Source organism: Diadema antillarum, unplaced genomic scaffold (genome assembly GCF_040938485.1).
Source record: "Diadema antillarum isolate AM-2024a unplaced genomic scaffold, OU_Dant_1.0 seq00000538_RagTag, whole genome shotgun sequence".
Taxonomy (NCBI): domain Eukaryota; kingdom Metazoa; phylum Echinodermata; class Echinoidea; order Diadematoida; family Diadematidae; genus Diadema; species Diadema antillarum.
This window is the reverse complement of record NW_027271486.1, coordinates 428,548-456,166: the sequence shown is the minus strand read 5'-3', so window position 1 is coordinate 456,166 and position 27,619 is coordinate 428,548. Positions and strand designations below refer to the sequence as shown.

At 36.5% G+C, this 27,619-nt stretch overlaps 1 protein-coding gene across 1 annotated transcript in view; it reads left to right on the top strand.

Annotated features, from left to right (window-relative positions):
• LOC139734660 (uncharacterized) overlaps positions 1-27,371 on the top strand; it is a 42,956-nt gene extending 15,585 nt beyond the window's left edge. Inside the window, exons 7-12 of the mRNA XM_071645448.1 lie at positions 18,529-18,633; positions 19,087-19,273; positions 19,824-20,146; positions 20,616-20,772; positions 21,928-22,142; positions 27,228-27,371. Of these exons, the coding sequence (XP_071501549.1) occupies positions 18,529-18,633; positions 19,087-19,273; positions 19,824-20,146; positions 20,616-20,772; positions 21,928-22,142; positions 27,228-27,371 (1,131 nt within the window). The remainder of the gene's footprint in view (positions 1-18,528; positions 18,634-19,086; positions 19,274-19,823; positions 20,147-20,615; positions 20,773-21,927; positions 22,143-27,227) is intronic.
• The last annotated feature ends 248 nt before the right edge of the window (positions 27,372-27,619 follow it).

Genomic DNA, 27,619 nt, shown 5'->3' with positions numbered 1-27,619 from the left:
ACTCTAAGAAGATGAAATTCATTTTTGCTCTGGTTTGAACTTTTTGATGTTTGCGTGGTATTGCAATGACAGTTCCCTGTCTTTAAATTAGTACGCAGTCATTACAGTGAAGGATTGATGCAGATAGTATAGGATATTTAAATTACACTTGATACACTACTTGACAACACGATATCCGAGCAACAAACTTACAATAAGTAGATATACAATCATGTAAAAATTGTGTTAAATTCTTTGTAAATAAAAAAAAAGGTGGTATCGCATACATCATAAAACTATTGAATGCAAATATCTGCGCCTATATAGGTTGCAGAATCGCTGTCTGAAAAAAAAAATTGTCAGAGAATGTAATGACTTCTTGTTACGAATTTTCTGTCAGGCATTACATAAATAGTAATTATGATGTTGTGAAAGACGCTAAAGCGGTACTTTAGAGGACAATTCTTTATCTATTATTCAGCGTGCAGTGAATGAGTGAAGCAGATCTTACAAGCTTTATGTTAACTTGCGCTTGCTATGCTGTTATATGCTGTATGCAATATGCTGTTTGAGCAAAAAGAAAAAAATGCCATAAGGAGACAAAAAAAAATATGTGAAATATGTGCTGAATATTGTGTAATAGAAACAGATAGCATAGGATATGTAAATTACATTCTCTGGGTTTGAACTTTATGTCAAGCATGTCATGAGTAGTAGTCATATCAAAAGTTGTGACACGTAATATGAAAGGTACTGAAATGGCAATTTCCTGTCTATTAATGAGTGTGAAGTGATTAAATGTTGCAGAATTTATATTTCATTTCATGTCCTGTCATTTATTTGTTTCCACATCCAAATAATACAAAATAATCGCAAAGACGGATAATCAACTCGTATAAGAAGGTGAAATGTCTTGAAGCAAATACAAATGCAAACAATAATACTGCTGTATTACAAACGTATAATATTAGGTGTTACAAAAAATTTCCACTTTTGATCGTTAATAGTTCACAAAATATATATCAGATAACACTGGCATTGATATGAGCAATAGCTGAATACAATATTTCTGGAGGTATTTAAAAAATGAAACCATAAATCAGTTTTAAGTTAGGCTTCAGATTTTGCTCCTTTTTCAACCCCTGTACAAAACTTTAATTTTGCACAGGGGTCAATTGGTGTGTGTGGGTGTATGTGCTTAACACCCAGACAATGGTCCTGAACAATGGCAAGAGTTTGAATGCTCTATTACATATTATAAAATGGGTTCAAGAATGTAGCCAATAGGAAGCGCTGAAATGAGACACACCTCCTTCCTTTACTTCAGTACTATTGCACTGCCTGTCATCCTATTTTCTTTTTTTTTATTGCAATTTCAAAAAAAAAAAAAAAACCAAACAAACCGGTGTCTCATCTCGTCAAATATAATGCAAAGTGGACATAGAAGTCTGCATGCATGGAAATCCCATGTTTCTGCCTCATTGCCTCATTATCTCTTGTGTTGCGGTCTGACTATTATGCAAAAGTGAGTCTTTGTGTGTGTGTGTGTGTGTGTGTGTGTGTGTGTGATATTTTTTTCCTTAGCTATAGGTTTCGTCAACCTCAGGGTTTATCATCCACTCACCAATCATTCAATTTACTGAATTCATTATTACGTAAAGAAGTAGCCATCACAATCAGCGCCAACTCTATGAAGCACATTCTCTACCATCCCCTGTTCCATTTCCCTTGTTCAGTGTGTAGGCATTCTCTCATTCTCTCTTTTTCTTTCTTTCCTTCCATACTTTTCATCTATTTTGGCAAGTTGTGTCATGTTGTTGTGTTTCTTCTGTTTTGTCCCGTCCTGTCGTATATCATATTTGTCACAAGTGTTTGTAAATAAGTAATTCATAAGTTTTATGAGTGGTTCACAATCTACAAGCTTTGCTTTTTAGTTGACCTCTCTATTCTTTCGTCCTTTTTTTTTTCAACTGAAGCATGACTTTGTATTTTTTTTTGGCCAGTATGCGCTTTTAGGTTTATTGATATCATTTGTTTATTGCAAAGGGAAATGTTTTTTGTTTATGATGTATGATACCTGATTTATCTTGTATTATGTTTTTGTTGAAAGAAAAAAAAAGAAGAATGAAAATAAATAAATTGAATTGAATTGAATTGATATCATCCAAGGTGTACCCAGCTAATTATGACAGAGAATCCCACGTGACTTCGTTACTACCTAAGCCGGTGAGGGCGCGTTACGTCAGGTTCCATCCAATCACGTTCCTGAGCCATCCATCGATGAGAGTCGAAGTTTTGGGACATGAGATTTGATGACTTCTTTGTATAATGATCCCTCGCGTAAATTAATTTGTTTTATCTATTTGTTCGTATTGTCTCCTTTGTTTGTTTTTTGTTTTTGTCCGTATACGTCCTTTGTTGACAACTCAATCGGCCAAACATGGAATTCCATGGATATGCACTTTTTTGTGGAGTGGACTTGGAACGATTATGTTTTCTCGCCTATGATCCTTCATTATGAAATTGTATTTTTAATTTTTTTTTTGAATTATCAAATCATTCTTTTCATGTCTATGAATTTTTGAATTTCTGTAGCATTATACATGGAAATAATTGCATGTCTGTCATTGTCATGTTATCAAATCAATTTCTATAGCATCATAATATCACTTTGATATCATTGATACAACTATTTTTCAGTTTATATAATCTTTTAACCTATGGGTATATTACCTTTTGTTTTTCCCATTTCCTCCCCATTCAGAACAATGTAAAATAAATGAACTTAAAACGAAACAAAACCACCTGCAGCAAAGTTTACGAGGTTTACTTAGATCATAGTTTACAGTTTCTCTGGTTAATTTCACTTAACTCTCGTCCTCCACAAAAAATATGGTTATCGACTTGAAACCGTAATGCCACCATGGTAAGAGATTCATTGGTGATAATATACGCTCTTGCCAACTATTAACATGGAGCTGCCATGCTTCTCACTATATCTTATCGTTATTGACCATTGAACCTTTTAATGGCATCACTCTCTGTGTTTTTCTAATGCATTTTTCAAATATATGTTCGACAACTGAGTGGCCAATTGTCACTTAGATCAGATATCGTGCTTCTTCGAAAGTACTCATAATATCAAATTGTGAGTGACGTAACAGGCCATGATTATGGTGGAGCAAAATAACTTTCCCAAATTTTTCTGGCTGTACCAGAGTATAGAGAATACATTTTGGCAAAACCCGTTGAGGTAAGCAAGTAAAATGGTCGAGAACTCAGTGTAATAAAAAAAAAAATAATTGCAATATGATATGTGACCGTGCACCTCAAAACGAACATTAAGTCGCACACACTGATTTTGCGTGAGGACTGAAAATAAGTGAAATGGGTCAACCTAGCCGTACTTGACTTTTTCATATTTTCTGAAAGAGCGGGTCTTCTTTTACATTATGCTAAAATCTGGTATTATAAAACGGGCAGAAAAATGTGTTTTTTTAGCAGTTTATCTCGAACATTTTTGGTAGAATAGTGTGATTAGGTGTGTCTTTAGAATCCTTTTTTCATTTCTGAAAAACCTTGTCCACACCCTTCACTTTCAACTCTAATAACTTTTAAAAGGATAATGCTACTACTTTGAAAGTTGGCATTAATTATGGGCAGAATGTGTTGATGAGGCATGCTTAATTTCAGTTTAATCTGATAATCCTTTCATTGTTGGTACTCTGGTGGTTTACTTCCTGTTTTTTGTCCCATTCATCGCACTGCCAGCCAGCACGGTTTGGTAAAGATTAAGCGCTTGAATAGACACTGTACTTCAGAGCCTCTTTTCTCAGTTCACACTTTTCCTGAGTTTGTGCTTTCTTTCCAATATTTAGATAGGTTAGGAGAGTCCATTTGATTTGAGTTATACATCATTTTAAAGCTTAAAGTGTGTTCTTTCAAAATATGGTCTTAACTAAAAATTCATGTCTGGCGACTTTTTGTTTGTTTTGAGGTGCAGTGTCACATATAATTATGATTCTGGAATGGCCGGATGGGGAATGTGTGCATGTGTGTGTGCTTATATCATATCCCTATTAAAATGACTTGAAGTTTGTCATATTGCTGTTAAATAGTAGACTCTAACGAAAATATACTCCAAGTCTCTTGTGTCCTACTGATCATTCTGATTACACTGACTGTATTCGTCATAAGCAACTGTTATAAGATTATACAAACCAATGGATTGACTTTCGCGTTGTTAAAACAAGTTTAATCAGTATCACGTGCGTTTTAAAATGGCGAAACCTATATTCTTTTTTCTTGCGGGTATTAAGGTTGAAAAATCTCTATTCTTAAAATAAGATAAAAAACTCTAAGAAGATGAAATTCATTTTTGCTCTGGTTTGAACTTTTTGATGTTTGCGTGGTATTGCAATGACAGTTCCCTGTCTTTAAATTAGTACGCAGTCATTACAGTGAAGGATTGATGCAGATAGTATAGGATATTTAAATTACACTTGCTACACTACTTGACAACACGATATCTGAGCAACAAACTTACAATATAAAGTAGATATACAATCATGTAAAAATTGTGTTAAATTCTTTGTAACTAAAAAAAAAGGTGGTATCGCATACATCATAAAACTATTGAATGCAAATACTGTATCTGCGCCTATATAGGTTGCAGAATCGCTGTCTGAAAAAAAAAATTGTCAGAGAATGTAATGACTTCTTGTTTCGAATTTTCTGTCAGGCAGTATATAAATAGTAATTATGATGTTGTGAAAGACACTAAAGCGGTACTTTAGAGGACAATTCTTTATCTATTATTCAGCGTGCAGTGAATGAGTGAAGCAGATCTTACAAGCTTTATGTTAACTTACGCTTGCTATGCTGTTATATGCTGTATGCAATATGCTGTTTGAGCAAAAAGAAAAAAATGCCATAAGGAGACAAAAAAATTATGTAAAATATGTGCTGAATATTGTGTAATAGAAACAGATAGCATAGGATATGTAAATTACATTCTCTGGGTTTGAACTTTATGTCAAGCATGTCATGAGTAGTAGTCATATCAAAAGTTGTGACACGTAATATGAAAGGTACTGAAATGGCAATTTCCTGTCTATTAATGAGTGTGAAGTGATTAAATGTTGCAGAATTTATATTTCATTTCATGTCCTGTCATTTATTTGTTTCCACATCCAAATAATACAAAATAATCGCAAAGACGGATAATCAACTCGTATAAGAAGGTGAAATGTCTTGAAGCAAATACAAATGCAAACAATAATACTGCTGTATTACAAACGTATAATATTAGGTGTTACAAAAAATTTCCACTTTTGATCGTTAATAGTTCACAAAATATATATCAGATAACACTGGCATTGATATGAGCAATAGCTGAATACAATATTTCTGGAGGTATTTAAAAAATGAAACCATAAATCAGTTTTAAGTTAGGCTTCAGATTTTGCTCCTTTTTCAACCCCTGTACAAAACTTTAATTTTGCACAGGGGTCAATTGGTGTGTGTGGGTGTATGTGCTTAACACCCAGACAATGGTCCTGAACAATGGCAAGAGTTTGAATGCTCTATTACATATTATAAAATGGGTTCAAGAATGTAGCCAATAGGAAGCGCTGAAATGAGACACACCTCCTTCCTTTACTTCAGTACTATTGCACTGCCTGTCATCCTATGGTAGATTGCCGATCGTCTGTGCGCGCGGCGGCTCCTTTGATGAATTGCATGCATACGCGCTGTCAATCCTGTAAACAACTTCTAGTTCGGGCTGCCGGCCGGTGTAGCGGCCTGTCTTCCCTTGTGCATAACATGTGTGGCGTACGTACGTATACTCTACTATACGTACACTTTGTACAGTACAGTAGACCAAGCGTTATGGGACCGGACGCGTACATGGAGTCACTTTGAAGAGCAAATCCAACGATTTAGCAGGTTAATTCTCACGCCGTTTTCAGAGTATGTTGTCTAGTAGGCCTATATGAGGAGTCTATATCAAGTCTTGAAGGTAAAGGGTGCATACTCTATGTAAAATAAGTAAGTTTTCATGCGGGAACTTAAGTGTCCGGAAACCCAACCCCCCATTATACTTATACTGTATGTGCGGGACTTCCGCGAGTGCGACGTGCGTAAATGTTTGGGACGAACATCTTCGGACGTCTTGACCCACAAAGGTACGTGAAAAACGCTGAAAAATGATGTTAGTTTTCGAATTTTCGACCCATTTTATAAAACAAATGATGCACAGGATTATTTCGTGGCGTTAGTGGAGGCGTAGCTCACTCTCGGGTATTTACAATGTAGTGCAACATGCACTCGGCTTCGCCTCGTGCATGTTTCACAATTGTAAATACCCTCGAGTGCACCACGCCTACACTAACACACTCTATCCTGTGCATCATTTGTATATTCTTCTTCTTTCTCATTCTCTTCTCCTTGTGTGTAAATGTGTGTGCACGCACGCTTGTTCAGGTGTACTTGCGTGCGTGCAGAGACTACACTGAGTGTGTGAGTGTAACTGCCTGCGTGTGAATTTCTTTCGGGGAATCTACTCTCACAAGCATCTGCTTCTATGTAGTTTCCCACCACACACAATTGTATCCGTTATCAATGTAATGTACTTGAGATTGATTTGAATTGATTTGTCGTTATGTAAATGTTATTTGTATATGTACTGATCTTATAATAATGTGTTACTTTACATTGTTATGGATGGATGCTGTAAATACAACACTGTATGATTTGTGAGGAAACTTAATAAATGAAATGAAATGAAATGAGAAATTCCACTATCACAGCTAGTCGTTATTCATCCTGAGATGTAGTGTATGCAAGGACAAGAAAACATGTGCTTATTCTATTCATGTGCATGCATTTTACCCTTAAACGGGGTTTCACACCAGGATTTGCAAAGAGTTGCGTAGCGACTACGCCGAAATCAGCTGTGTACCCGTGAAAAATAATTATGATATACGCGCAGGACTGGCGTAGTCCCGGCGTAGGGTTAGGTATGGGTGTGTAGGAAGCGCGTATCCACGTAGCGTATTTTGCGTATACCGGGCGTAGGTTGCGTACATATACGGAGGTCGGGCGTACAGGCCGCGTAGAGTTGCTTACAGTTGCCGCGTAAAATTGCGTACCTCCGGTGTTTGCTCAAATTAATGAAATTGCAGCGCTAAGCATATAACGTTTTGCTTCTCAGTTCACTCTTGCCTGCTGTTCGAACAGCAGGCAAGATATCATGTGAAAGGTTAAATCCTTCACTACTATCTTAAGTATTCTCCTGCATTTGGATGCCCTAGAGATTCGCAGAATGCGAACGTTTTCAAAAACGAGAAAAGAGCAGAAAACGAGCTGTTGCAAGAATGGGAAGGAGTGTGTGGGTCAAACCTTGGATCCAGCGTCGACCCCTGTAGGAGCAATATGAACAACCAATGAAAGAACTGCATGCCGAATATTTTTCTTTATTAAAATGAGCAATTTCATGCGAATGACGCCACGGGTATTCAATAAACTCCTATGACGTTGCACTGCGAATAACAAAACACGACGCCAAATTCAGGAAATCTTTGGTGCCTGATACTAGCTGTAACTTTTAGGTTTGTGGCCACTGGTAATAGCTACAAGACCTTACAATATGGATTTCGAGTTGCTCGTGAACATGTCATTAAGAAACCTTAAAGACCGGAAGTTTGTTTTATAACTCCAAAGGTTTCTTCTCCAATATCCTGCTGGTAATAGATGCTCACTACAGGTTCATGTAAGTGGACATTGGACAGACTGGCTCCGGCTCTGATGCTTGGGTCTTCAACCAGAGCCCTTTAAAGACAGCCATTAAGACCGGGAAGCTGAACCTGCCTGCAGCAGACCCTCTGTCCCATGATGACCATGCAGCTTCTTGAATACTTCCTTGTGGGAGATGACGCTCTTGCGCTAAGGACTTGGCTGATGAAGCCTCTGTCACTTCGTGACATGACTCACCAGCAGGGAGTGTACAACTACAGTCTTTCACGAGCCAGATGGGTTGTAGAAAATGCGTTTGGGTCTACTATAGTGCTTGCGAACTGTCTGCATCTTGATCACGGACTAGAGGCATGTATAACGAACAAAAGAAGAACTCTTGCCCCTACCACACCTTTTGCTCTTCCTTTTCGGCATTTTACAATTATTAGGCCTACAGGGGAAACAATACAGACTCGGAGAGCACAGGTAAGTATACATTCACCAGCGATTTACAGTCCAGTGGGATGAATGACATCAAGCAGTTTTCCAGCATGGGTCAGGCATTTGAATGCCAAATCTGCACCTTATCAGCGTACTCATGAACTATTTGGCTTGGCAGACTTCAGGAATAAACTTGCATACCATTTCTCGATCAACCCTGAAGCTGTATGAATGTGATGAATACCTCTCTCCAGTTGCAAGGTGCGTAAGGGTGCGGGTTAAGTGTAGTCCAGCCTGTAGTGTTTTTCTTTGATTTGTATTATGTATTCCTGGCGAGCCCTGGCTAAACCAGTTCATCAAAAGAAAAAAAAAACATGTGCCGTCTATACTATCAAAAACTTAAAGAATGATGTATCATCTATCCTCAGTTCATTCATGAATTTGGTGTAGTGTCCATACAATAACCTTCAGCCATAGCTGAACCAGGTAGCGACGTGGTCTTTTGTGCCTCCTTCTCATCCCCCACCCCCCCCCCCCCGAACAAAAGAGATCTCAAGGGCAATAATTTTCTGTTGAATAGCTGTAGCATGAAAACACAGCCCAGGGCTGCATCATTGGCAGGAGGTGTATTTTTTTTGTTGGTCCATTTGACTTCCTTTTAGATGCGATTTCAGATTATGGTGAAATATCCATTCAGTATTGGATGACTGTCAGATTGCCATCCAATTTCTAAACGATTAGTCTGACAGGTGTCGGGCGATTATCGGATGTGTTGGGTCAGTGTGAGATCATTCCCGAATTATCCTTCAGTCGCAATCAAATGAGTCCAATGCAGACAGGGAAAACGCCTGGCAGATATCGGGCGGCTATCAGTCTTTCATCCGATTGCTTCGATCAACGTTTCATCTTTATTGGATTTACAAGAGGACGAGGTCCCCAAAATTCCACCTGTTGGCTCAGATTCCATCGGAACTTATTATTTGTGAGCTTTTGGAATCAGCTGAGACTCCAATGGCCAGTGTAATTGGGCCTTTTGAAATAGCAGTACTACTTTGTAAAGATCTTAGTTTGAAACAGGTAGTCCATCCTAAACATGAATATGCTACCATGTACGAAACAGCTGGATGTCAATACATCACTAAGAACGAGAGCGTATGGTGCATTGCAGATTAGGAGAGAGGAATAGAGAAAGTGAGGGAGACCGGGGTTTAGAGAGAGAGAGAGAGAGAGAGAGAGAGAGAGAGAGAGAAAGAGAAAGAGAAAGGGGGGGGGGGGGAGTGAGTAGAATGACATTGAAGGAGAGGGGCTTGATGAGCACAACCAATTACACAATAGAAAGTACAAGGTGACATTTTATCCAGCACGTTTGTGGGCACCTAACCTATATTCTTTAAATCATTTATCTAGCGAGATGAATGCGTAGCTGATTGGATATCTTTCGTCAAGAATATGTTTAATTAAAACTGATTCCTCACTTACGTGAACTGGTGGCGACAACACACGCAACCGTCGAAACAAAAATCATTGACGATTTTTTTTTGTTTTGTTTTTTTTTTCAAAATCGGCACAACTCAGTGTTTCAGTGTTCACAGTTTTGTTGTGTATGTTTACATGGCATATTATGGGAAAAAACTGCACGTTGGAGAAAACAGGATGAATGGACTGATGAATCTTTGTAACCAAAGGGTAAGTCGCCACCATAACCTGATAAAGATATTATTTTGAAAAATGGTTGTTTTCAGTTAACGCTGCGAACGATCCGATGCATTGAATACAGAACGCGTATTATCCGAAGCATTTGGAAACTGGAATTAATGGTACAACCCGCTATAGTGTAGATTCTTGCACGAATCTACGTACAATTTTATTTATGTGTCATGAATATAATTTGCTTGAAAATGGTTTCAATTGATTTTGTGCAATGTAAATGGTATTTGCATTTACATACTGAACTTATAACTTACAATTTATGTGTTATTTTACATTGTCATGCATGGATCGATGGTGTAAACATAGCACGTATGATCTGTATGGAAACTGTATAAATGAAAAGAAATGGTAAGATATGACTAATACTGGAATATAAAGTATGCATATATTTATCTCCATTTCGGGCAACGTCATCTAATTGAGCAATATGAGGAGAAACTAAGGGTATGATATACAATCGCCGATAAACCAGTGAAGAAAATTAAAGGTACATTAAAGGGATAGTACAGTTTTGGTTGAGCTGAGAAATAGGCTTTCGAATTTTTGTACGATACCAAGAAAACACTTATGATATAGCACAGAGCATATCATTTTAAGAGGAATTCAAGTTTATTTGATGAAAATCGGGTTTGGAATAACTGAAACATCCAAAAACAAAGTAAAACAAAGCGATGGTTACAAAGTGTGGGTCCCACACTTTATTAGAATCGTTCTTTTTTGGATATCTCAGCCATTTCAAAACCAACCATCAAATAAACGTTGAATTCCTCATAAAATTGCATGCTCTTTCATATTTCATATGAGATTTCTCATTATCTCACCTAAAAAATGTTAGAAACCTGAAATTAGGTCTCAACCAGAACTGTACGATCCCTTTAATGACTCACTGTCCTTTGCTTCGAGAGTAAAAACACCTATGCCGTGTTGCCCTTAACCAATGTTTCTATTATATTTGTGACCCTGCACCTCAAAACAAACAAAAAGTCGCCAGACATGAATTTTTAGTTAAGACCATATTCTGAAAGAGCAGACTTTAAGCTTTAAAATGATGTATAACTCAAATCAAATGGACTCTCCTAACCTATCTAAATATTGGAAAGAAAGCACAAAGTCATGAAAAGTGTGAACTGAGAAAAGAGGCTCTGAAGTACAGTGTCTATTCAAGCGCTTAATCTTTACCAAACCGTGCTGGCTGTGCGATGAATGGGACAAAAAACAGGAAGTATACCCCCAGAGTAACAACAATGAAGGGATTATTAGATTAAACTGAAATTAAGCATGCCTCATTAACACATTCTGTCCATAATCAATGCCAACTTTCAAAGCAGTAGCACTATCCTTTCAAAAGTTATAGAGTTGAAAGTGAAGAGTGTGGACAAGGTTTATCAGAAATGAAAAAGGGGTTCTAAAGACACACCTAATCACACTATTCTACCAAAAACGTTCGAGATAAACTGCAAAAAAAAAAAACACACTTTCCTGCCCATTTTATGATACCAAATTTTAGCATAATGTAAAAGAAGACCCGCTCTTTCAGAAAATATGAAAAAGTCAAGTTTGGCTAGGTTGACCCATTTCACTTACTTTCAGTCCTCACGCAAAATCAGTGTGTGCGACTTTATGTTCGTTTTGAGGTGCACTGTCACATTTATACTTTCAGTACTTTTTATAATAACCTGTTATTTGAAACTGGGTATTTATGTGGACACATTTGGCATCTTTCAAGACATGATGTCAGACGATTTATCATTCTTCAATATGCCGAAATCGTTCTTAATAAGCCTATATCTGTACGTCTTAAAAGCAAAAAACAACAAAAAACAAATCTTTCTTGTAGTATTTCTGTTGCATAATTGTTTGAAATGTTGATTTCTCTGTTTCCAAAATTCATTTCAGGGAATTCTGTTCTCACTTTGGTTTTTGTTTCTACATTGGCAACCATCAGGTACGTAATGTTTTTTTTTTTTGTACGTTCTATTGTAATGATAACTTTAACTTGGTGATACATGAAAATAGTGATCAACTATGTCTGAAAGAGTTATTTGCGTACTATTTGTTTATTCATTTATTTATGTACTTATTTATTCATACATGTTTGAATCTTTTTCCTCTCTCCTATTCTTTTGGTAAAGTTTGTGGATCAATTATCTCAAACAGTATGTTGTCTTCTGACTTAAGACCCACAGCACTTATTTTCATGATTTTGGGATGGGGTCACCTTTTCCTCCTATGATCACTCAAACGTGAGTTCTGTTTGACGTCATATTCGAAAATCACATCAATTTCTGTGTAAGAAATACGTCATTGCATGTGATTGGGTTCTTGTACAAAATGCAAATGTGTGAAAAAATATACATACCTTAAATCAAAAGGTTTTGTCCGTCTTATCCGTTAGAGGTTGTTGGGGTAACCTATGACCCCCTTTTTAACTTGTTTTTTTTTCACAAATTCTAACTGCTTTAAGGTTTTGAATTATGCGATTTGTGTGATTTGACAGTTCCCTGATTCAGAAAGATAGATTTATTGTTATTAGATATCAGTATGAAATGCAAAAAAAACCCTGTACAGTATAAAAATTATTTTGAATCGATTGTGAATTGATCACGCTCGTTCAATTGTCAATTGAGCTTACCTTTGTTGATAATATCATGAGGCGTTTTCACATCAGCCCGATACAAATCCAAGCTCGAGATATTTTTTAACTTCCCAAGTCAGAAAATAGCGCGCTATTTCGAAACATCGGGCTGATGTGACAACGCCTATTGAGAATTTCCCTGGTGGTCTTTTTTTTTCTAAAAGATGTCCTTGTTGATTAAACAATGGTTAACATACATTTTGTCTCAAAGGTTTTAACACATTATGGCTGACAATTCAAGCTCTCACGAGCGCTTCCTCTAACTTGTTTTAATAGATACCAAAACTAGGGGGCAGAATTATTGTGTCTAAGGTGTTGTTGAAGTTGAAACCTATATATAGGATTCGCTATAAGAACATTTTTGTAAAAGGTGTTGTCCATTTAACAGAACCATCGTTGTAAAGCTTTCTTTTTCTTTATGAGTATTATAGGAAAATATTTGAATCTGATTTAAATGATGTAAAACTCAATTCTAATGGACTTTCCTAACCTATCAATGCATATTGGAAAGAAGCACAGACTCCGGAAAAGCGCAAACTGAAAAAAATGCTCTGAAGTACACAGAGTCTGCTCATGCCCTTAATCATGCCGTGCCAGCTATGCAAAGAGAGTTAAAAAAACAAACAAACAAACAAACCAAAAAACGAAAAACAGGATGTAAACCACCGGAGTAGCAACAATGAAGGGATTATGTGATTAAACTTAATTGAGCATGCTTTGTGAAAACATTCTGTCCACGATCAATCCCAAATTTCAAAGCAGTAGCATTATCCTTTATAAAGTTATTAGAGTTGAAAGTGAAGGGTGTGTACAGCTGTGCTTGTAGGAAATGAAAAGGGGACTCTTTAAGACATATTTAATTGCACTCACTACTCCACAAAAAGTATTTGAGAAAACAAAAATCAAGACACTATTTCATGTTCGTTTCATGATCCCAAACATTAGTATATCAATGTAGGAGAAGACTTGATCTTTTCAGAATAAATGAAAAACTTAAGATTGCCGAGGTTGACCCATTTCAAATATAGTTTGAGTCCTGACAAAATCATTGCGTGCGACTTACTGCTGATTTTGTTATGCACGGTCACATATACATGTATATCATATGCCTAATCACCACCAAAAGCGGATTAAACGGATCATACCATTTTACAGACTTGAAAAAGTTTAAAGTCTATATTCACGCTTTTTCTTCTACAGATGATATCCTGACCCATGGCAAAACAGAGTACGAGAGTGGTTTGAAAGAGATGAGAGGAAAAAAAATTAGTTCTGATCCCTCAACAGTATCAAGCGATTCATGACAAGATAAATCTGAGTATATTTATCAGCTTGGTCGGCAAAAGACCAACTGACAGGCCAACATGCTGCCTATAACAAACATAAATAAGATATGACTATTAAGTTCATAATTCATTATGAAAAGTAAGTGCTTAAAGAAAGAGAGATAGAGAGAAAGAGAGAGAGAGAGAGAGAGAGAGAGAGAGAGAGAAAGAGAGAGAAAGCATGACGCATGTAGAGAATTGCTTGAGCGAGACTATAGTAAATGTGAATAGAAACTACTTCTGATGTACAGCAATACACCGCGCGCAATACCGACATGCCAAGGCCTAATATTGTTAAAAAAGGCATAAATAACTTAAGCCAATCGTTCCACTAATGGAACTTGTCCAGCGCTCTCGTTCGTAATAGAAAAGTGATAAGTAAGTAATCTCCATATTGCTCAGACAGTTGCTTTTATCGTATTTCATAAAACATGAAACTCTCACCGTTTTTGTGTCATTCAATCTATTTTTACCCATCATTCCATCATTGATGTTTTTTACGACGGTGGTAGTGGCCAGGTTGGGGGGGGGGGGGGGGGACGGAAAGGGAAGGGGTAGAATATATGTATACGTACTATATTTCTTCTATATACCTTCTATATTTTCATTTAAAAGGAGATTAAAGTTGTTTCTATTGCAATGTTATGTTCCTACAGAGGTGAATCAGCCTGTTGGCCCATTTTAATTTTTTCCGAAGAATTTTGATTACCAATAATATACTCTCACATATTTTCTCGTCCCTGTTGTCCTGAGACTCTTACTGAGTAGATTCAATTCTACTTGTATTACCTCCGCATCTCTTTCTCTCTATTTTTCCATATTTATGTATCCCTTCCTCGCATCCCAATATTTTTTCGACATAGTTCTGTCGAGGATCGCTGGATCTGTTTTTCCTTTCTGTCCGCTGTATTGTCTTCCTATTATGTCAACCTTGTCTCGTTCTGTCTTGTATTGAAGTCCCCTTTCATAAGTTTTGTCGTCTCAGTCTCGTTTAATGTTCATTTGCCTGTGTATGTGTGTCTGTCCGTTACTCTGTCTTCTTATTGGGCTTCCAGACCTTTTTTTAATCTGACTTTATTCCCAATCTTTTTTCCCCTTTTTGCATCAGTTCATTTTCTATTGACATTCTGTACCTGAGGGGCCCACATTCTACAAGCATTGCCTTTTTAGTGGGTCCCTCCATTTTTCGATATTTTCTGTAATGTTATATCGTCTATATCACTTCAGTCAATTTTCATTACAACATTATTTGTTACCCCAAGGTTCCACAATTATGTTCTCTTCTCAATTTTACTTTGTTTTGATTATATGTAACCTTATTCTCTGTTACCAATGAAAGTGAAATGTTTATGTTCTTTTCGAAAAATGAAATAAAGTTTGAATTGAATTGAATTGAATTGAATATGTGACCGTGCGTCACAAAACTGACAAAAAGTCGCACCACTTGAATTTACGTGAGGACTAAAAAAAGGTGAAATGGGTCAACCGAGTCAATCTGGAGTTTTTCATGTTTTCTGAAAGAGCTGTTCTTTTTCTTCATTATTCTTCAGTTTGGAATCATAAAATGAATGGGAAAGTGTGTTTTCAGCGCTTTTTCTACAAACCTTTTTATGGGGAAGAGTAAAAATGCATAATGATCAGGTATGTCTTAAAGGCCAATTTTCATTTCTTGAAATCCTCGGCACTCTCTTCACATTAAAGTCTTATAACTTTTGAAAGGATAACGCTACTGCTTTCAAAGTTGGCATTAATCATGGACAGAATGTGCCAATAGAACATGCTCATTATTTTTTACGTTAATCTGATGATGCCTTTTACGTTAATCTGATGATGCCTTCAATCATTGTTGTTGCTCTGATGTTGTACATCCTGTGTTTTGTCCCTTTCATGTTTAGACAAGTGCACATTTATTGGTAATATGTATAAAGTATCCAGCGTAGAATAACAACAAATGTATGTGCATGCAGGCTCCCTTTATTTCGCTTGGTAGCCATATAGCTTCCCATGACAATGGTCATGGGTATGGTCAGGGAGTATCGACTTGAGGACTTGTCCCCAAGAGAGTCCAGAATGACCCCACTAACCATGTGAGGGTTACATAATAAGAGATGAGTGTTTGATAGCTTTTGATGTAAGAATTAGTTTGGTTACATGTAGCAGAACTGGGCAAAGGACTGATTGCGGGAATTGTAAATACAGGAGTCTGAATTACTCGGGGAACAAAAGAAAGGATTAAGTGTTAAGTTCATTGAGGATGAAGGAGTATATTGTGATGGCTGGCTTTTACGTGCGGAGTTTGCCTGGGAGTTTAATGACATTGTTGATGAAAGGATATAAGAACTATTGAACTGTGGGAATTGTAAACATGATTTGGAGTGGGCTGTATCTCTCAATGAATGAATTTTCCATCTTACAATCGTATTATTAAAGAACCCCCCACCCCCCCCCCCACCCCCCGTTTTTGGTCCGGGGTAATGTGCAGTGTAACTATCAACCAATGTACCGCATTTACGCTAAAGTAATATGCTAGAGCAACATTTCAAAGTTGTAATGATTCTTACAAATTCCTTGCTGATAATTCAGGTCACATTTGAAAGGCTTCTTCCTTTCCTCTTGTTTGATTTACACTTCGAAGCCGTTCCTTCAAATTACCTCTACAACAGGTTACTACGTCCATGGATTCAAGAATCTATGATCTAAATTTAAGCGATGTTTGGGAATTCGGGCCAATGTGCTTCACTCCACCGTTAATCAGTTTCATTATGAGGATTGAATGATTTGATCCCATTTACATTTGCAGATATTGAAGACATGTTTGAATGTCACTTTTTCTCTTCAGGTAGTATGCATCATGAACCAGTTTCCACATTGGTATGAGAATATTTAATAGGGTGACATGTATTACATTTTTTTTTTTTAAATTGAAAGTGGTTGAGTGATTATTGGAAATTAGTGACAATGTTTACTCTATTTCATCTTTTTTTTCAGCACAATACAATCCGGCAGTGTGCCCCACCTCACCAAAGCCCCATGCCCTTCTGCGCTGTCAGATAATGGGGCCGTTATTCAATACATACCTAAACCCGTGAAGTTGCATGCATACACTTTACCGCAGCTGCCACCAGGAATGAAACTTCCCGAAAACCCGACTGGATACATCTGCACGAGACCAGGTATAGTCCTTAAAGGGGTGACATAGTTTTGGTTAAGGTGAGATGTCAGCCCTTAACTTTTAACAACGTACTTTAATAGAGACCATTTTATGAAATGTTAGAGAGAATGCGATTGTTAAAGGAATTCAAAATTTATTTGATGAAAATTGGTTTCGGAATGGTTGAGACATCCCCAAACAGTGTAAAACAAAGCGATCCTAATAAACGGTGGGTCTCGGTTTTTTTTTTATTAGAATCGTTTTGTTTGCTTTGTTAGCTTAGCCATTTGAAAACCAATTTTCAACAAATAAACCTTGAATTCCTTCAGGTCCTCTGAGGATTTTATTATGCTCTTACATATTTCACAACAGGTTTTTCATTGTCTCAAAGAAATTAAGATATCATCAAAAACCTGAAGCTGTAATTATCTCAACCGAAAATGTACCAGTCCTTTAATCTGAAGTAGGATTTGTACATACTATCAGTGACTATGGTGTGCTATGTGTCGATCACTGTTCCGATGTGCGGCTTGGTACGATACCAACAAGCTGTCTCTCTGTACTCTTTGGTATTTATCCAACAGCTCAAGATGATGTGATTGATGTGAAGTCAAATTATTCGTTTCCTCACAACTCATCGCACAGCTGTTGCTGAAGTTGGTGAGGAGGAAATGTTTATACTAGAATAACATTATCTCACTTAACAGACTAATGTACCGTTGTACTGACATACAACGTAAATGAGGTGCATCTGCATAGGTACCTATGAAATTCAAGCTTTGCTTTTATGGGTTGCTCACATTTCATGTTTGTGAAATTGTCTTTTCTCTTCAATGATTACGACTTTAAGTCTTTTTCCAAATACTTCCATTTTATTGTAGTCACTGGTGTTGGGTGCTTTTATTCTTTTTTAAAGCACCAACCTACTGTTTTTTGCCGTTGTCTTTTCTGTGTTTTTCTTGAGAAAAACGTGTTTGATATGCAAAGTTAAGATTAAGAGTTTTATGTGTAGGTTTATTGGTGTTGTATTATATTCGTACCTATAAGGTAGGGTCTCATCCACGTCAAGCTCTGCTTATGATGACGATCCCCTGTATTGATTTCTCCTTTGTTCACATTTAAATACATAATTTCTTAACATGCTGCTTTGATTCATATGTTATTATATACAGACTGCTGTTGTCATGGTTATGAAATTGATTATTGTTATGTTGATTTAAATGTTATACGTTCCCTGTTTTGCATACTCTGTATCACTATGTTTTCATTTATTATTGTACTTGGAGAGAGAAAATGCAGCTATAGAACCAAACCGAGACGAAAATGTCTTGTCTCATGTTCTATGGATTGCATTGTTATGTTGTTTTATATCTTATATTGTATCATCAAAATATTTGTGCTTGGGAGTTGGACCAATAAAAGCAAATGAAAAGCCAACTGCAAGTCAATCAAGTAAAGAAATTTTAAAACAAAGATACCTTTGTAAAAATAATCAGAGGAATGATATACATGTTTACACATTTATCTTTTATACATTCTTGCGAAAACAGCCTGCCTGTCTGACCCGTGTCTTCATCAGTCCCAGTGTACTGAGACGGACGACGGTTTCAACTGCACGTGTCTCGATGGTTGGCAAGGCACTCGGTGTGAAAAAGGTTGGAAACAGAATATCTTTTGTAGTTAATTCAAATAGTCATCTTCTTGTTAAATAACTCTATGCAGAAAATTAACTCATGAGGTAGATTCCGTTGTATTGATATGTTGATTCTGATCCTTTTTTTATTATAGAACGTGTGACAGAAAGGGATATCGTAGGTATTTTATGCTCCGTTAGTTTTGTTGTAATCATATGCTAGTTTTGAATTGTAACCTAATGGTCGAGGATTTCTTTCTTTTGTTTTCGTTACTATGTATATTTCATTTGAGATATTCTCTTTTTGGGGGGTTTCTGATCACTCCTCTCAGCTACTTTCATCGAAACTGTGAGGATCCTTGGAGGAAACAGGAATGAAGGGAGAATCGTCTTTGCACCTCGTTACAGCCCAAACAAGTTTAGACTCGTACGCCAAACTGAATGGACGGTAAATGCATCTCGTTTGGTCTGCCAGTACCTTGGATTCCAGGGAGCTTACGGAACACTTAATGGGAACCTCTACGACGAATCGTCACAGGATGTGTACGCCAAAGTGGGTGTGGTCAGTTGCCCAACAAATGCCGCGAATATCACCGACTGTTGGGTAGACGAAGAGACAGATGATGGCGTGGATGCTACCATTGGCATTGTGTGTTGTTCGGGTGAGATGTTTCATATTTACGTATGACAGTTATGTTTGCGTGTTTGTTTGTCTGTTCTCATTTTCCATCTGAAAATATGGCTGGATAGCCCATATGCAGCTGTCATATTTGGGTTTAGATGGTGTCCATGCAGTTGTATGTACTTGGTGAAGACCGTATGTATGTATGTATGTACATGCAGTTTAATGCTTATCCGTAGTATAGGATGAAAGACTATTAAGGTTTAAGAAATCATATATCCACACACGCACACACACCAATTCCATATGGAATTCTCTCTCTCTCTCTCTCTCACTCTTTCTATGTATGATATATATCAATATACATTATAATATGCATTTATATGATATATATATATATATATATATATATATATACATGTATACATACGTAATAGATTACATACCTACATATGTATTATATGCATTTATATGCATAATACTAGTATTTTCATTAACGTATATTCACTGTTTATATATCTTTTTTTACTGACCTGAATTAACGGTAAGAATTTTCACATCTTATTTGCCCGTGTCATATTATCCCTCAGAGAGTCCCAGCATGTCTCCTGGTAGTCCTCTTGGTCTCGAAAGTGGAGCAATTCCAGACTCTAGCATCACCGCCTCATCCTGTCACGATGGCGTTCTTTGCACCCAACACGCTCGTCTCAACGGACCTGAATCGTGGAGTACCAGCGTCCTAAACTCATCTCAGTGGTTACAGGTTCAGTTCGGATCGAACTTTCTGATGTCTGGTATCATCACACAGGGAAGGGCCTCACTTGACCAGTATGTCACGTCATATAAACTGTCCTCCAGCTTAGACAGCATGGTTTGGACTGAATATAAGGATCCTTTCACAGGCAGCGTTAAGGTGAGTTTGATGCCTCTGAAACCAGTGTGTTCATGCTGGCGAAGGTAGGGTTGTGACACACAAAAAATTGAGAGCAAATATAACCATCTGCATCATGCAGATGACGAATAAAGGATTCTCTAAATAAAGCCAAATTAATATCATGGCTTTCAAACAGTATCTACCAGTCAACATTGTCAAGAGCCACGTCAAGGCTACACGTGAGGAAATGAGAATGACAAGATATAGCCTCTAATCCCAATTTATCGTAATACCGTGTGCCTATCGCACATTTGAAGTTATTATAGTGTGATATGATAATAATGTTTATAAAAATATTAATGATTTAAGATTTACGTTCATGTGAACAGCTAGTTTTAATTTGAGTTCGTCTTACTGTATGCACTTAACACATAGCTTTTTATATAATTTTTGTGAATTGTTGTCGTTTATTTACTAGAGTTTTTTCATAATTTTCTTGCCATCGAAGGTATTTCCGGCTAATTATGATATGACGACTCAAGTGAGACACTACTTCAGGAGAGCCATGACAGCGCAATTCATTCGACTCCATCCACAAACTTACTACGGTCACATGAGTCTCCGACTGGAGCTGATTGGCTATGGACCTTTGCAAGATGATATCGGTAGATATGCTTGATTTTTTTTAGACATGTAAACACACACTCATAATAGTACATGTATATCCCATACACGGTCCCAATTCTGCACCCGGCTATGTCTACACCACGTTCACTTTACCTGTAGGGTGAAGACTTATAAGTAGTGAAAATAAAGGTAATCAGTAAGATACAATCTGACTCATATTCACACACAAGTACACTAATTCCATGTTTTCTAAACCATTTGCTTTGATTGAGGACAGATGTTTGAAATATAGCTTATTCCGTACTTTATTTGTGTAACATTTTCAAGTACTCTGGGATACCCTTAAAACTTACACCTATGTATTTACATACGTAGCTGTGTTTGCATAAGCCTGTCTCTATGCGATGGTCTCTGTGGTGTGTTTGTTTGATTTATTTGTTTGTTTGTTTTTATTTATTCTGCTTCCGAAGTTTTAAGAAAATAGATAACATTGTTTGATTTGTTTGTTTGTTTTTGTCTGTTCAACATAGTTGTATACATAAATCGAATTTAAATAATGTGTGTGATTCGAAGATAGAAAATGAGTTAAATTACCACAATTTATATCATAGGTAAAAAGACTAAAACCGTATATTCGTTTTAGTATGAGGTCATTCGCTATCTTTAAAGAAATCATAAATATACATGAAGCACAATTTTTGTGAAGAGATTTTTACATGATAATGGAGCTCACAGTTTCACTTTGCACATAAGAATCAACAAGTCATTAAGATTTTGTTCAATCAGGCATGTTGGTTTTCAATTTAACTGGAATAACCATACTAATACAACAATAATAGTCACACAATCGCTATAAATGGTGCTTGCGAGCCCATCCGCCTAAGTGCAATAAGCGTGCCTCGTATTTGGTATATATGTATTAATAGATACGGTCGTTGACGCTAAAAACAATGGCATGAATGTTTACCGAATTTGGAACTTATTGATATTCCTTACTGTTCACTTGGTCTATCCTTAGGCTCGCTCTTTGCTTTGAAGGAGTTCCATAGATAGTTACGTGAGGCAAGCTCGTGCATTATGCTACTTTAAAAAGTAGTAAAATGCCTAACCAATTGAGAAAAAAAATACTTGAATTGCACCATTGTTCACATGAGCTAACAGTGAACTGGCTATATTATGGTCATTGATTCTAGCCGCAATTGATCACGAGAGCGAACTCTGTCCACTCGATCGAGGTGTCCCGCTCGGCGTCGAAGGTGGTCGGATTCCTGATGACAGCATGTCGTCTTCGTCGTCGTTCAGCGACACTACCCTGCCGCACCATGGCAGGCTGAACAAAGAACACGTTTCGGGAACTACCTCGGCATCATGGACACCACGTGATGATGATGAAGACAGATGGCTGAAAGTAAGGACTGACCACGTCCTATCCTTTCACGAGACAACAATTGATAGCGGGTTTTCTTAATAAGTGCTTAGCATTTGGTATTTACAACTATCATATTTCGTTCAATGTTTATAATAAGATCAAAAATATCAAACAAGGAAATATTCTAAGCACGCATACAAACACAAACACATACAAAATGATAATCATGTTATACATAGTGAGCATTCACACAAGGATAAAAAGATATCAGTCTCAGATTTGGAATGTAATATGATTATTCTAAGAATCAACTGTAAAACAAAATAACTGTTGAAGATGATTTTTATCAACTGCAAAAAAAGTGTAGCTTATTTCTATTCTATGTAGAAACCATTCCAGGTTTGCTGTCCACTACGTTGACATTTGATGCGAGTTTAATCTTACATTAGGTTAATAATGATAAAAATTAATAACAACAACAGCATCAACAACAATTACAACAAACGCTTCGTGTTGCACATGTATGCACCAACCCTAGCTTAAAGCAATTAGTCGGAGATTTAGGGAGCATGATACGAGAACATGAAAACGTTAATATTGCACATACATTGATATCTACACACATAAAGCACAGTAATCACTCTGAGAAATAACTCGGATGCCATTTTTGTGTAATTTTGAAAGCCTTGACATATATATTCATTGCAGTTTGCCCAGATTTTCATGCAGTAGCTCTAATAGGGCAAGATGTTTAATAGAGAATTGGATTTACCCTATAAAAGAAATAAATGGCCTATCAGTGTTCCTGGTTTTTTTTAATCATCTGTTCTACACGAGGGACCCCACATTTATTAAGATATTTAATCATTTATTCACTGTTCATTATGTGCCCAGGACTGCATTTTCTAAAAATAGGGTATATAATCCATTGAACCACATACAATTTAACACAGGGATACTATAACATTTAGTTAGGATTGGTGTAGAGGTTTCAAGGATGTGTTCCTTGTGATTTGTTCATGTTCAGAGAGAAAAGCCGTGAAGTATTTTCAGAAATTTGTGCCATGTCAATCTAAACCTCGAGACATAAATTTATTTTTTTTTCAGTACTGTGTGTCTCCCCGCATTTCAAAGAAAGTTCATTACACTGAGACGAAAAAGAGAAATATTCATACGCAAGAGAGCTATAATTTTTTGCAAGTTGATTGGCGATTCGATCAATTTCGAAAATGAGAAGATGCTTGTCTACTCTAAGTGCAGGTCATACATACATGTACACCCAACAGCCAAATTGTAGAGTGTCGCATATCAATTTTGTAACTTGCATTCATGCGTCCATCATTTTCATTTGATTCAAATTCAAATTGATAATCATCAAATCTAAACACTGCAATATATATTGCTATCATCATCATAACAATATTATAAACTACAGTACATGAAATGGGAAAAGATTGATAATCCCTTTAATGTCACGCAAAAACGGTTTGTTGGTGAATAAGACCTAAAATTTAATTTTCAGTCAGTTTCAAATTCTTGTTGTAATTTTGTTAACATGAGTTGTACGTTGATATGTTTGTATTTTTGCCAAAAAAAAAAAAATGTTATTTTAGATCGACCTGGGGGAAGAGTTCATGGTTACAGGTGTTGTTACCCAAGGCAGACCAATACATAAACAATGGGCAACGTCCATGTACATCTCCACCTCCCTGGATGATACCAGTTGGGTTTTTACAACTGACCCGCTATCCCATGGACCCAAGGTAGAGTTATTTGTTTCCGACTTGCACAATAACTAATGCATATTACCCAGTGCATGTGGTTATTTTACACCGTCAATCATGCTCATGAAAAAAAAAATACTCGAAAGAGCGTAAACTATGACATGATATCAGCTGTCAAACCACAGAACACCAAGGAGGATGTTTTTTTTTTTAACTGTAATCTGAAAATGCTATGCCTTTTTACTGCAGCAGCAGCAACAGCAACAGTGAGAATAATAGTATCATAAAATGACTTCAGAACTTGATGTACAGATTGTGCACTCTTCGAAATACGTGGATTTTATGTTGTTGTTGATATGATTTAACAGTCAAGCAGGAGCACACCCAAATCTTGTCTTTTGACAGTACCTTTGTATACATAATTGAGGGCTCAGCTTGTAGTTACTTTAATAATTATGACAGATATAATTTCAAATGAATCATGTCCAGCTTTCCAGGTGTATGTGTCATTGTGATTAGTTTATTTTACAAAAAAGTAAATAAATATGAAGTTATGACTAAATATAGATCTTAAGAACAATCTGGAACAGTTTGAAGTGTAGTTAAATATGCCTACTTTTCAATTAATTCCGCATTAATATGAGGAACAACTTTAATAGATTCTAATTATGTGGAGGTGGCATGGCCGAGTGGACAAGGGCGCACGTCTGTGAATCACATGAGCGTGATTTAGGTTCATAGGTTCCAGCCCCACGAAACCCCGACACATTTGCCCTTCAGCAATTTATTAAGGCACTTTATCCACATTGCTACTCTCTATCCAGGAGTACAAATGGGTGCCCGGTATACGATAAGAATGTTTATGTTGGGTTATCAACATGTGCGCGCCTGTAAAATGGCTGGAATGCTCCCCAGGGAGTGGAGAGTGAGCACTGTCAGTGCTGGCGGGAAAAATTGCATTCAGACACCGTGGCAATAATAGTATGTATGCGCTTTGAGCACTCTACAGAGTGGATTTATATAAATATAAATCCATATTATTATTATTAGTAGTAGTAGTAGTGGTATTATAATCATTATTTAGAATGAGTTTCATATTTCAATGAATTTCATATTTCATTTTTTTTTGGTATTATTGTAGATGATAAGCTTTCTTGGAAATTGCATATTGATTATATTATTTCTAATATAATCTCACGTAATATAGGTGGTATCAATAGACTAAAATTGTGTTTCCCACAAAAATCATTACTTACTGTTATACTCGTCATTGATATTGCCTTACCTTAATTATGGAGTCTTAGTTTGGAGCAACACCCACCAAAATTTGTTGGATAGAGTGTTCCTTTTGCAAAAGCAAGCTCTCCGCGTCATTTGTTATTCTCCCATTCGCTCTCATACAGATGTATTGTTTGCTTTTGATAAGCTGTTAAAAATCAGAGATTTGTTTTCATTTGATTTAGGACAATTTTTGTATAGCTATAACAATAACTCTCTTCCTGATATTTTTCATTCCATGTTCCTAAAAAATCAGTCATTTCATGAATATCCAACTCAACGTTCTAATGAATATCATTTACCTCTTCTTCGTACGATTTTAGCTAAGAACACATTTGTTTATACCGGCCCAAGCTATTGGAATTCCTTGCATTCCGATATTAAAGATGTCCCCTCTATATACTCATTTAAAAGGAAACTGAAAATTGTTTTACTGCAATCTAATAATTCTACTGATTTGGATTAACCAACTGTTATAACCCCTTATCTAGGAACCACGTATTGATAGCTACGTTCTAATGAATATCATTTACCTCTTCTTCGTACGATTTTAGCTAAGAACACATTTGTTTATACCGGCCCAAGCTATTGGAATTCCTTGCATTCCGATATTAAAGATGTCCCCTCTATATACTCATTTAAAAGGAAACTGAAAATTGTTTTACTGCAATCTGATAATTCTACTGATTTGGATTAACCAACTGTTATAACCCCTTATCTAGGAACCACGTATTGATAGCTACGTATATTCTATCATTATTATCATACTCATGTAATAACGCTAGGATATTTCCGCGATTATATCTCTAGAACATTGTTCTCTCTCGCGTCACTTTCTCTCTCTCCTTCCCTCTCTCCCCCTCTCTCCATACTTCCGACGAGATCACTGTCTCTGCTGAACTTTTTTGTCTCTTTTGTCTGTTCTGTTCTGTTCTCTTACTGTTATGTTAGTTTTGTCTCATTTTGTCTCGTTTCATAGTCAACTCTCTGTTTTACTGTTACTCCTGTTTCAGACCCGTTTCATGCTTTTACGTGTGCACATTTATTGTGTCTGTTTTGTTGATCTGTCTCTCTAGTGGGTTTCAAGCCAGACCTTGTCATTGCTTTCAACTGATGTTTTTCCTCCGAGGGGCCCACATTCTACAAGCTTTGTCCTTTTAGTGGGTCCCGCCATTTTTCGAATTGTCCACATTGTTTTCTTACTTCAAATCACTTGAGTTTTATGATAATGTATAATTATTGTAAGGTGCTACAATCATTGTATTTATATTCTTTTCATCCCACATAGTTTTACGCACCTTTTTTTCTGTTACAAAAAGAAGAAGTGATGTTTATATCTTCATGTTGAAAAATGAAATAAGAAATTGGATTGAATTGAATTATTATTATTATTATTATTATTATTATTATTATTACTATTATTAATCAGTCAGGAGCTACCAAAATACACATGAGTACACAATTGCACGTGAGGAAAAATGAGAAAGCATCTCATTGGCTACTGAAATTCGCTACTAAGCTAAGATTAGACGAAGGAAAATGAACAAAACAATCCCGCATATTGCCTATATGAGGTAAATGGGCGCACATCAAGGTTGTGATTCTTTGGTTTACAGTTAGTTAATAACAGACCTGAAATGCAAAATTCGTTCTTACATTTTGCTTCTGCCTGTTTCTTTTCCTGGCTCATGAACTGCTTAAAACACTTAAATTAAATACTTTCAAATGTTGTACAAATTGTTAAAAGGAACCACATTGATTCAACAATCTTATTAATGAATAAAAGAAAGAACATGAAATCTGTTAATGCTTTGTTTATCTTTTCGACGTTATGTTTGATAACTTACTGAGGGTCAAATTACCATACTAATAAAACTAATAAAGCTCTAAGTGTCTCCCATCAGCTGTCATGCTCGTATTTTCAACACACACCTTTGTGATCATCAATTATTGCAATTTCAAAAAACGGTGTCTCATCTTATCGAGTATAATGCAAAGTGGACAGAGAAGAATCCTTGCGTTATGCATGCAAATCCCATGTTTCTGCCTCATCATCTCTATAGTGCTGCGACCTGACTGTTGTGCTAAAGTTTATCTTTCTTTGTATGTGATATCATATCAGGTGTACCCAGCTAATTATGACAGAGACTCCCACGTGACTTCGTTACTACCTAAGCCGGTGAGGGCGCGTTACGTCAGGTTCCATCCAATCACGTTCCTGAGCTATGCATCGATGAGAGTCGAAGTTCTGGGACATGAGATTTGAGGGCTTCTTTGTATACTGATCCCTCATATATATTGAATTGTTTTGTTTATTTTTTTCATATCTTCTGCTCTGTTTGTTTTTGTGCCTAGATTTACTTACCACCATAAGCCAGTTGCTTTGTTGACAACTCATTCGGCAAAACGTAGATATCTATCGATATGCCTTTTTTTCTGTTTGTGGATTTTGAATGATTATGCTTTCTCGCCTAATTATGACACTTCATCATGAAACTGTCTATTGTGTTGTTC